At 35.5% G+C, this 12,496-nt stretch overlaps 1 protein-coding gene across 7 annotated transcripts in view; it reads left to right on the plus strand.

The window, feature by feature from the left end:
* Positions 1-11,060, plus strand: part of NFIB (nuclear factor I B) — a 230,037-nt gene extending 218,977 nt beyond the window's left edge. For all 7 annotated transcript variants that reach the window (XM_029201388.1, XM_029201394.1, XM_029201392.1 and 4 more), the window contains one exon: positions 10,271-11,060. In XM_029201388.1, the coding sequence (XP_029057221.1) occupies positions 10,271-10,400 (130 nt within the window). In that variant the 3' untranslated portion in view covers positions 10,401-11,060. The remainder of the gene's footprint in view (positions 1-10,270) is intronic.
* The last annotated feature ends 1,436 nt before the right edge of the window (positions 11,061-12,496 follow it).

Raw genomic sequence — 12,496 nt, forward strand, 5'->3', positions numbered from 1 at the left:
ATATAATTGAATGAACAAGAAAGCCAAAGGACAGTCCAAGAATAACATAAACAGAAGTTATTTAAAAACGTTGGAGGTAGTGCTTTATGCAAAAGAGAAACTGGATTTATTGTTTCATTCCCTCTTCTCCCTCTTCACCCCTTTCAAGAAAAGGCAAAGCCACAAGTGAGTGGCTGTATGTGTCTGATGGCTTCTATAAACATAGCAGCAGCCTTCAGATGGCTAAAATAAACATGTGTGTGTTACTGAAGGATATGTTTACACAAACCATTTGCTCAGCCTCTGAAATAATGAATAAATGAAGATTTTACTGAAATAATTGGAGGGATTTTTGTGTTTCTGCTGATGCCATAATTGAATGGCACCGAAGAGACTTTTATCAGCCATTTTCCATGTTACATGTGTTAGCAGTTCCTTTCTATGAGTTGAATACTTCATTCTGTAGTTACTTTACACATGTTTTTGTAAGAAATTGTCGTTTATTACTGCAATTCTAGAGAGTTGTTTGATTTCTCAGGAGAAATTTAGCAGCCAGTAAAGATTATTTGAATCTGGTTGGTCAGGAGAAGGAGGGCAAAAAAAGAAGGAGTAATAGCGTTCAGTTCATACATCTAAGCCTGTTTGCATAACCCTGTCCTCAACCATGTACCATTTTCACTGCTTTGTCCATAAAATTTTCTTTATAAGATATATGTCCTCAACGACTCAAGAATGAATATTTAAACAAAATAATTTTCAATATTGTGGTGCAAACTATGTTTGTATGTAAACATATGTATATGTGCGCCATGTATGTGTGTACATGCGTGTACACATGTGCATATGTGTGTATACATGCGGCACATGTATGATAAGGGTAATATGTAATTAAAGGGCTTTACGTAATGCTAATAGTTAACCTGTATTTCAACATTATACCTAGACCATCCCTACAAATTCACTAGGTTGGCATTTCCTGCTTTCAGTTTGTTATCTTGACACATAACTACAGTACAACAGCTGGGTTGTTCCTGGAGTTCCTGGGGGGAGCTTTATTCTCAGAGTGCTGAATTTCCTTTTCAGCTGTCAGCTCTAAAGTGTGTTCAAAATGTTCAACTTTTTACACACCATTCTGGGCCCCTAGAACCACTCTGGGACTATGATAGAAATGCTGATAAGGTAGATGAATGGAAGAATCCCCTTCAAGGAGGGGAGTTGCAAAAGCCAAAATTGCACATGATCATTGTTTGGGAACCAGGGCTGCTAAGTAGCGTTGTTCTTTGTACTTGGATATTCTATTTAAAAGAATTACTTCTCCATTTACATAAAAATTATTTGTACCTGTTATGAAATCAAAAATTTAAATGTGATCGTTCTTAAAAATGATCTTTATCTGGTGTTTACACACACGCAGTATCTGTAATCTGGCTGTTGAAAAATACATTGGGATTTGTTGCAGTTTTGCCTAACTTTCTCCGTTTGTAAAGAAAGATTTGCACAACACAGCGTTTCCTTTTTATCTAGGAAACTCTTCAGAAGACTTCCTAAGAAATTAATTGTATTCCAGCCAGACTTGCATGCTGCCATCCCACAGGAAATGGGTCAGCAATCCATTAAGATGCCATTAGATAATCTAATTTGGAGCTTAATCTCTAAATTAACCATGCTCCATACTTGAAGCATACTTGAGAGAAAGAAAAAAAGTTTACGTTTGAATCGATAGGGGAGCCGAAGCGTGAAGAAGGCTGTTTGTTTTTTCTGTAGCCGTGGTCACGTCTCAAGCCGTCTGGTAACCAGGAGAAACCAGACATGATGTAATTCCAGATTGAACTTGAACTTCAGGGACTTAGGATAGGGGAACAATGGACCATAGGAATCAATAATGTCCATTTTCCACATGATTATGTTTGGAGCTTTAAGTTAACCTTTATGGGAGAAGCAGCAGGATCTGCAGTGTGACCAAAATGGGATGACCCAGAGACAAGATGTTAGAGGAAAGAAAACAACTTTTTCCGCGATATTTTCTGAGCAGCGCTGCAGATTCCAGCAGGATTAGAAAAGTTCCCGCTCTGCAGTAAACCAGTGGCCTGTTCAGAGCACTCTTTGTTCGCTTAGGTAGGACAAACTTAATCTTACGTTTCCTGTCAGATGATTTTTGGCTGTACTGCGGGAGAAGGAGGAACATGATGCCGAAAATTCCCAAATGTAAACCTTGCTGATTAACCCTTTGCAATGAAAGAAGTATATTAAACACCTCCTTGATTTGAAGATGTTTCATGGAAAGTACCATATTTACATATGTATTAGTTCCCTGAGAAATCAGCTCTGTCAGTGGCCAGCGCACCCTTTAGTAACTTACTTTTTGATTCTCATGTTTGCTAGTGCTGTTAGAAGGTATACAGTGAATGTTCAGTCATATTTACTGAGATAACAAAGCATATGAATGAGTAAACGTGATAATAAACGTAATGACAAATTACAAAAGGAGAAAAAGTTCAAGAAATTGAAGAACACAAATTTTGAATATTCAGAAATTGCAGACAGCTACAATTATTCTCTCCTTTGTTAATTTTTGTTTTATGAGAAGGAAGGTTTTTTTGCACATGTGAACAGAGTAGCAGACATAACATAAAAACATGTTCAGTTCCTTAATCATTTTTGATTTTATGCTTAGGAATTCTGAGACAAAAATGTTCTGTCCTTTAGAGGTGAAATTGTGCAAATAACACTGATTTTTGCTTTTCAGTGAAAATCATTTGGGAAAGAATCACATTCTGCTTTTGTATAAAACTTACATTTCTATTTAATTTGGTATGCCTTGGGTGATTTTCTCTAGTGAAAGGCACTATTTGGAAGCACTATTTTTGTAGGGAATTTTGTCTGCTGTTGAAGACTCACATATGCTAATAAGGGGAGCTGTAGCACTTGTAACAATAGCACTGAAAAGGAGCCCGGGGATAGAAAGGAATACAGACTAGAGAAAGAGGATGGAAATCCACGCGTAGGATTCTCCGCTGTGGTGCAGTCTGTGGGAGGAGATCAAATCGCTACTTTGAGCCTCATAATTCTATATTTTTATTTGGCTAAAACCTCACACAGCTACATAGCTTGTTAGATACATATGCGTCTGTGTACTGTAATTTATTTACAATTAGTCATCTTCATAGTAAATCTCTATCTTCCATTTTCAGTTCTAAAACATGAAAAATATGGAACACAGTTTTTAGGGTTCTTTTTTTAATTTGGCCTGTTCAGGGGAAGAGTATTTTTCCTACTTATGTCTAAAGTAAACATTTTAAGGAAATAAGTTTTTATTACTTTCAAGTATATAGATTGCCTTGTTGAAGGGTCTTCTAGGATTTTGTAAGGGCTGTTTACTAAAAGAGTACAGACATTATAATGTACACATTAGGTAGTTAGCTGCAGTGGCCCCATACATAAAGGCTCTTCTTGCCCTGTGCTTTGCACTGGATGACATATTTCACTGGCATATGCCATTATTTTATTTAGAAAATGCTAGTACTCACACACAGTAAAGTTAACACTAATCCAGCATGCCCTGATAACAAAACCCACCTGAAACAACTGAATATAAATTAATGAGCTTTGATGGCCTACCGATTGGATATGTTATTTTCAAAATCGTTGGTCCCCAAGGAGTAGCAATAAAGCAGGCTATTTACCTACTTAGTTAAGGAACAGATATGTTTCTCTTTCATTACTATGAAGTGCTGTTGCTTGCAGTTAGAATAATTCCATTGAGACACCTGCAGTTTATGATATTTGGTGTTTCTCAGAGAGCCCACAAGAGTACTTTGCAGTTAGGTAAGAGCCGGCCAGGGAGCTTTCCAATACAGATTGTTACAAATAGTAATAATCAGTAGAAATCATCTTGCATGCAAATAGGATCATTCCGATGGCAATAATGATACTTAAAAATGGGGGAAATAAATTGAAGAAACCCAAGACCTGTGTAAAGCACTTTCACTTCTAGTCTAGCTGCATCAGAAGTGGAACGCAACAAGCAAGTTACTGACATACAGCCACGTCTGTATGTACATCAAAAAAGGTAAATATTGCCTTCAGCAGAAAAGGATCTGGAATTGGATAAATAAAATACAGGTATTTGTGTTGAAATTTGGACTCAAAAGTTATATTCTTTGGGAATTTCAGTGTGCCTAAATGATTTGGGCCTCAATTCATAGAATCTCTTGTATAATTCAAGGATAATATGAATTCTTGCTTAGTAATGTAAGTAGTGTGTTTCACAGAAGAGGGAGATTAGGTGAAGTGTAGTGGGTAAGAATGTAGGTTTTAGAACCACGCTGCTAGATTTCAAATCCTGGCTTCTACAATCTAACAGCAGCAGGGGTTGAGCAAGACACAACTTCCCAGCTTCAGTTTCCTCATCTGTAAAGTCAGAATAATAATGATACTTTTCTCATAAGTGTATTATGAGGATTGAAAGCTTTAAAGTAGGTCTAGCACGTAGATCAGTGCCTGGCAAATGCACACACTAGGTAAGTGCTAGCAACCAGTATATTTAATAAGTACCATTTTCTTTGTTCTAATACATTAATGAATTCTTAGATATATTCTTTATGTATAATAATTTATGTAATAATTCCTAAATATATGGGTACTTAAATACTACCCATATATTCCTTCCCCTGGTCTGATGGAGCATTTTTTCATAAGACACAGTCTGCAGCATTTGTGTTATATTGAAATAAGCCGCCAGTCCAAATGCACACATCCAGGACAGCATGGTTTCTAACTTAATACTTAATTAGCCTGCCCTTGATTGGTTTTTCCAGGTAGATTTTAGCTATTAATAGGCAAAATTTTTTATTGTGCATTTTGGGAGAGATACTAATACCTGTGTGTTCATATTATAGTAACAAAATTAGAAATGTTTAGCCAAGGAAATAATAAACTTTCCTTCTTGGGGGTATTTGAAACAGGTACAGTGGAATTAAGGGCAAATCCTGCTTTTAAATTAAGGTATTTATTTAATTTATTTTCCATGCTTTCTGGGCCATTGCTTATTTTTATTGCTATCTATAAGTAATGTGGCTACTGGTACAGTTGAGGTATGTATGAATATATACAATTCTTGGTGCTTCATTCCCGTAATATTTTTTTAAGCTTCTTAAAAGAGTACTTGCTATCTTTAAAGCAAATATGGTAGTCTTATGATTAAGTCAGTCTGTAAAATCTGAACGGGTGATATGATTACTCCCCTGAAAAGTATTAGTACACTGGATACTTTGACGTTTCATAAAATGTTTGACAAATGGGTTGCCCAACCCATTATCAGAGGCACACAGACTAGTAATAAATGAATTTTGCCATTCTTCAATTAGCTTTTATTTCAGGACGAATAGTTGAAGGAAGCCTTTGACTTTGGTTCTTTACTAAACTTATGACTCCATATATGTTTATTTGGTACGCCATGGTTCTTGAGTGGGTACCAAGTTAAAAGCTAAGGACCCAACCCTTTTTGGCCTAGAATACACAGTCACAGAATGCATAATTTTTATAAAGCACAACCAAGTCAAATGTTGACTTGTCCAGAGGAGTTTTCTCAGTTTCTTTCTTTGAAAGGTACAGAGTCTCTTTACTCCTTGTAGATGCAAAGACTAGCCATTTTATCCAATTTGTCCCGGATAAGAAATATATAAATAGTGTATCATTTTTAAAAAGAAGAAGGAGGTATCTTCTTCCTCCTTAATCCTCACCGTAACGTCACTCTCAACTAGCTTTGTTTTCAAAGGAGATAGATATATCAAATTTCAGATTTGCTAGATCACCCAGACCGATCACATACTCTGTGCACAAGTCTGCTGCAGCACTAGCCAGCTGTGTGGGGCGTGGGAAATTCATTGTCTCCTGAAGCAAATACATTTTGCCTTCAGAAGACTCTGTTCAAAAGTTCTTTTGAATGTTTGGTCAACGTCTAACTTCCCAGGGAAGCAGTATAATAGTTAAATGGCCATGGGAATCAGAACTGATTCATATCTGAGATCTAGGTGGGTAACTTTGGATGAGTTTAAGCCTCAAATTTCTCATCTGTGAAAAGGGGATAATGATGGCAATTTCAAGAGTTCACTGAGAAAATTAAGTGACATAGCATATGTAAAACACCCAAGATAGCACCTTGTTCATAGTAGGCCCTCAGCATGGGATCTTCTGGAAGTTTCTGCCTTTACACTAATTCTGTCTACCTGAACCGTATGGAACAAGTCTATGTTTCTTTTCAACTCAACTATCATGTCTTCCCTGTTTCCGTTTAATGTTCCTCAAATGACATGATTTGGTGAGTTTCTTCACCAAAGAAATGCCATCGAGTTTGTTTCTCTTGAAGAGCAATGCCTAGAAGAAACACAATGCTTCTGAGATAGTCTGATCAGTATAAAATGAAGCCGTACCATCACCTACCATTAATGCATCTTAAGGTCAAAGTAATTTGTTTGTTTGTTTCTTTCCTTTGGTGGGGGGGGCGGCAGCCACATCATACATTTGATCAGAATCACATGAAAATATGATCTGTGATATCAGATGTATTAATTTTTCCTGTAATTTTTATTTAACTTTATTTTATTTTTAATGAAATATCTCATTATATACTTAGAGCGTACGTAGAGTAGAAGTCACTTGGGTGAATTCTGCTTTGTGTTAAAGTGTTGTCAAAATATTTGGGGCTTTTTTTTGTGCCTGATTTTCCACGAAGTACTTGTATTCTTTTCTCTTTTTACTAGTATGGCAGGTATATATATATATTTTTTGTTTTGTTTTTGTTGTTGTTTTTGCAATACGCAGGCCTCTCACCGTTGTGGCCTCTCCCGTTGCGGAGCACAGGCTCCGGACGCGCAGGCTCAGCGGCCATGGCTCACGGGCCCAGCCGCTCCGTGGCATGTGGGATCTTCCCGGACCGGGGCACGAACCCGTGTCCCCAGCATCGGCAGGCAGACTCTCAACCACTGCGACACCAGGGAAGCCCAATATTTTTTAAAGATGTGCTTTCAACTTTCAGTCATGCTCATCTTCTGTTTGCCTTAAAAAAAAAAAAAAAAAAAAAAAAGGTGATTTGGCAATGGAAAATGTAATGAAGACCAAGTAAATGAGTGTTTGAAGATATATTGCTGAAGTAGCTTAATTTGACTTTGAATATTTTCAAATCTTTCAATTGAGAGACTCTCATCTCTTAATAGACAGAGACACAGATTATTGGATTGAACATAAGGTTATCCATATAATTTTCATTCTATTAGAAATTAAAATGATTAAGCATTTTACATGTAACTAGTTGTATATGTACATAAATATGAAAGTGTGTTTATTTTATCCATGCTGGCAATCATTGACATTGACTTATGTAGAGAGAGTTGATATGTAAAAAGCACTGTTAAATTTTTACCTGAAAAACTATGAGATTTGAGGCATTGTCTTTTAGAAATGAAATGATCTAAGTTATTTTGTTTGGTTAAACATTTTTCTTTGCACTGTTATCATAATCTTTGAATTAGTTTTACCAGTTTTTTTTTCAACGGGACTACCAAAAAGCTCTAAAAAATGTCTGTGCCTTACAGTTCTGTATTTAACCTCCAGATTGGCAATAAGAGACTTGTAAACTCATATATGGGGCCTGCATAGTGTTAATGTCTGAGATTTATTTTCCCCCAAAGGTTCATAAACAGTATTGACAAATATATCACACACTGCAATTTTGACGTGGTCATCATGTAGCATGGGAGGTTTGAAAGGTTTAAATAAACATCTAAATTGAATTTGTTAGCTCTTCTGCAGCAAGAGTCCTGTTAGTCACTAGCATCTATGTATTTTTATGAAGAATTTTCCATAAACTAACAATACATGTCTCTTCTAAAGAACTGAGTAAGAAAGCTATTGCAAAATAAACCCTGAATTCCTGTCTTTTCTGCCATTGATCAGTAGACTTCTCCATTTAAGGAGCCACATCTATTTTCAAGCATTAAAATACACTTTATTTTCCTAAAATATGCAGTTTCTAAATGACTTCCTAGAGCCCATTTAATTTGGGACTCATTAATTTTGCAAAGTTATTTACTTGTCGTTGACATTTTCTTTTACTGTCAAGGATTATCAATCTGAGCTAGTCTTTTTGTTTTGTATACATGCTCCCTGCTTTAGGTTAAAAATAATGGAGATCCATTTTTGTCATTTATTTGTTTAGAAATAATTAGCATCAGCTATGGCCAGCAATAAGGATTGATAAGATAAGGTCATTTTCTTTAGAGATCTTACCTTTCAGTGAGTAAGATAATCATAGATACAGATAATTATGATATGAGGTAGTGCTATATAGAAGTACTATGTAATCAAGTGCAGTAGGACAGTGGAGGGAAAATGTTTCATGATGCATCACGTAACACTCTTCCCAATCAGTGGTGCAAAATGCAGAAATAATTGTTGAAGATGTGTGTGGGAAGAGAGAAATATGTGAAAACAGTTAAGTCTCTTAGAAAAGGTTTCAATAACAACTTTTTATTCTATAGAATTATGATTTTTTATCCTATAATGACATATCTTTTTATTTGAATTTTTTGTTTCAAGGATTATACGATTTTTCCTGCATAGTTAATTTTTGTTAATACTAAACATCTCTAATTTTAAGTTCAGAGATGCCTATTTTCTTATTATAGGGGCCAAATTGCAATGTACTCATGAAATTATGTGATTATGAGCAACACTTTTAAAAAATATATAGTTGGGTGTGATTTGGAATATTTAATTGATTTGCCTGTTAATCAAAAAAATTTACTGAGCACTTACCATGTACCATTTACTATATTAGATGGAGAACAGAAAGAGAAATGGACTTTGTTATGGATCTCATACTCTAATCACAAAATCCCTTTAGCATAAAAGGTCACTGTGAATATTTTTCTGTTAAAATATTAACTCAGAAGTATGTACCTAGACGTAATAATAAGCCTCTTTATTTGTTTAAAAGTGTCATGAGAGTAAAAAGTTACATATCAAGTTCTTTTTTTTTTTTAATCCAAGCTTTTTCTTTTTGGGGGGTAGAGGGAGTAGGTAGGAAAATTGTTCCTTCAAGGTAATATTCCATAAAGGTTTTTGTACCTTTGGAATTTAAATATGAAAAAATGAGGGTGTCTAGCTTGATACCTACCATAGTAGAATCCATCTCACCTCATGGCTCCAAAAGTAAAGAAAAGGATATAAATTAAATTTAAAGGGTAAATTAAATTTAAAACATTGAAGTTGTATTTCCATGCCAGACGATGACAAAACTGGGTATGGAATTGTCAGTTGGATGTTTTCTTGTTTCATGATTATTTATGCAGCTGTTACTTAGCTGACATTAGTTCCTAGTTGAATGTTGAAACAAATAATGCATCTGATTAGGTATACCCAGAATGTATGTTATGGGGTTGTTTTGTGACATGTAGCTGTCGTGTTATTTTCGTCTGTATGATACTTGTTTAATGAGAGATTATGCCAGTAGCAATTAGAGAACTGTTTCTTGAACTGTTTTTGTTTTATACAGCCCCAAATACAACATCGGTGAAATTAGAGTTGGTTGGAGAGGGGCAAGCCCCTCCTCTGCTTACTCCCTCCCTGTGGGGCTTCTCCCAGGCTGCTCTCCAGACTCCCAAACTCACAGCAGCTGGGATGTGGAGACATGACTGATGTGGAGGGACAGGGGATGCCCTGGCTTCTGGTGTCAGCTTCCAACTACACATTATGCACTGGCCTTCCGAAAAATGTATTTTCTCTTATTGTGAAGGGAAAAAAAAAATCTCTTTCATTATGGCTTTCAATTTTATTCAACCGACAGGCAGGTGAAAAATGGAAATACATCACAATTGCTGGTGAATTAAAACAAGATCAGAGTATTGCTTGCAAAGTATGTTGGCACTGTTGTAGATTTGCTCTTTTCTTTCTCTTTTTTTTTTTTTGACAAAAAATCATATTATATTTACATCAAAGTAGACCAAGTATTTTAGGAAGAGTATCCTCAATCAGAGTTTAATAACTATGGATGAGTCTTACTCGAGTTTTTTTCACAATTAGTCTTACCATCCGTGAAAGAAATAGACCATGTAGCTTACATACGTATAATGTTTATAATTTAGCACATGTATCTCATATTAAACTGCAATTTGGAAAAAAGCTATTGTAGTAATTTGATGCCTATGGAATTTATATTTCTAATATTGCTGTAGAGTAACATTGTATTTTTTCTTTTTCTCTTCCTTCCCTCCTGCCCCTCTCCTGCCAACAGTCCTGGTACCTGGGCTAGCTTGGTTCCTTTCCAAGTATCAAATAGGACACCCATCCTACCGGCAAATGTCCAAAATTACGGTTTGAACATAATCGGAGAACCTTTCCTTCAAGCAGAAACAAGCAACTGAGGGAAACATGAAATACAACACTAGTTTAAGAAATTAAAAAAAAAAAAAGGAAAAGAGAAGACTGGACAAAACAAAACAAACAAAAAGGGAGAAAGGAAAGAAACTGAAGAAAGAAGATAATAGACCAGCAATCGCAGCACTTACAATCACTAATTCCCTTAAGGTTGAAACTGTAATGACATAAAAAGGGTCGATGATATTTCACTGATGGTAGATCGCAGCCCCTGCAAAGTAGCCTTTGTTACATGAAGTCCGCTGGGAAATAGATGTTCTGTCTCTATGACAATATATTTTAACTGACTTTCTAGATGCCTTAATATTTGCATGATAAGCTAGTTTTATTGGTTTAGTATTCTTGTTGTTTACGCATGGAATCACTATTCCTGGTTATCTCACCAACTAAGGCTAGGAGGCGGCATCAGAAGTGCTGGGTGACAGAGCCATGAGCCAGCCATTTTATAAGCACTCTGATTTCTAAAAGTTAAAAAAAATATATATGAAATCTCTGTAGCCTTTAGTTATCAGTACAGATTTATTAAATTTTGGCCCTTAACCCAGCCTTTTCCAGTGTGTAACCCAGTTTGAAATCTTAAAAAAAAAAAGAAAAAAAAAAAGAAAAAAAGAAAAAAAAAGAAAAAGAAAAAAGGAAAAAAAAAACAGTTTGAACACAAAGGCTCTATGGAAGAAATGCCTCTATGTAGGTGAAGTGTTATCTCTGCATGCAACAGTAAAAATTAATATAATAGTTTCCCCACAAAAGAAACACTTAACAGAGGCAAGTGCAATTTATAAATTTATATCTAAAGGGGAATCATGATTATAAGTCCTTCAGCCCTTGGACTCTAAATTGAGGGGATTAAAAAGAATTTAAAATAATTTTGAACGAATTTATTTTCGCCTCAGTTTTTGAGGGCAGTAAAAAGGCATTAAATCAAGACAAATCATGTGCTTGAGGAAAAAAAAAATTAATGAAAACACAGCACTTATGTTGGTTTAGCTGCAGCCTCCTTGGAGGTAGAATTTATTTATTTAAAATTACTGGTTGCATCAAGAACCCATAGGGTGTACAAAAGGTTCTATAAAATCTGCATTCTAGAGACAAAGAGGCAGGCAAATCCATGTCACAAGGGTAAAGCTTACAGTTTACAAACTGGGAACGCCAGGGTGTAGGATATAAAAATGCACTCTTGAGAAAACAAATGTAATCAGGGTGCTGAATACTTGCATGGTGCTTTCAGACATTAGCCTTGTTCAACAAATTTCTTGTATTGACAGATCTGTGGTGTGCATGGGCAGACACATTTTTGCCTCTATGTCTCTTAAAATTTTAATTAAAAATACTCTTTCCAGTAATCCTAATTTGCACGAAGATATAATGTCCACATTACGTGCCTTGCCTTGAAATCTAAAAAACAAAAAAAACACAAAAAAACACAAAAAAGTGACATCACTACACTTGTTTTGCTGCATTTATTATCATTTTAAATCTTTACCATTTTTATGACAAAATATTTTGTACTCCAGACGAAGAAAAATGTGTGACATCATGGATTTTTTAGACAGTTATACCTTTATCTCACATTTATAAAGCATATCATGGCTGTGTATAGTTGCCGCTTAAAAATTGTAATCGACCAGCAATATTTTCAGTATTTTGGTGTTTTTTCTATTAACCTTTCATGTTTTTCATCTTCCAATTAATATTTGGGGGGGAGGGATTTCAAATTTATACGAATTATGCAATACCAAGTTTTGCCTATGTAGGTAGTGCTTTTAGCTGTATTGGTTATTATAGGTAAGTACACAGATTTAAAAAAAAAATAATGTATGCTTTTTTTTTTGTTTGTTTGTTTTAATTGACCAAAGTGGGTACTGCTATTTTTGCAGTGTGATGAGGTCCTTTTGTGTACTGAGAGATGGACAGGGGATTTTTTTTAATATACATATATATATATTCCGGGGTGGGTGGGAGGATTTTTAACACTTTACAGTGTAGCTGTGAAGCAGTGCACCCTGAGATGGGCCTGGGCTGCACAGCGACTGTTCTGCCTACTGTGAGAAACTTCAACTTCACAGGTTTCCCTCTCAAACTCCCC

Source organism: Monodon monoceros, unplaced genomic scaffold, assembly GCF_005190385.1.
Source record: "Monodon monoceros isolate NGI ecotype Baffin Bay Population unplaced genomic scaffold, NGI_Narwhal_1 Super_Scaffold_5, whole genome shotgun sequence".
Classification (NCBI taxonomy): domain Eukaryota; kingdom Metazoa; phylum Chordata; class Mammalia; order Artiodactyla; family Monodontidae; genus Monodon; species Monodon monoceros.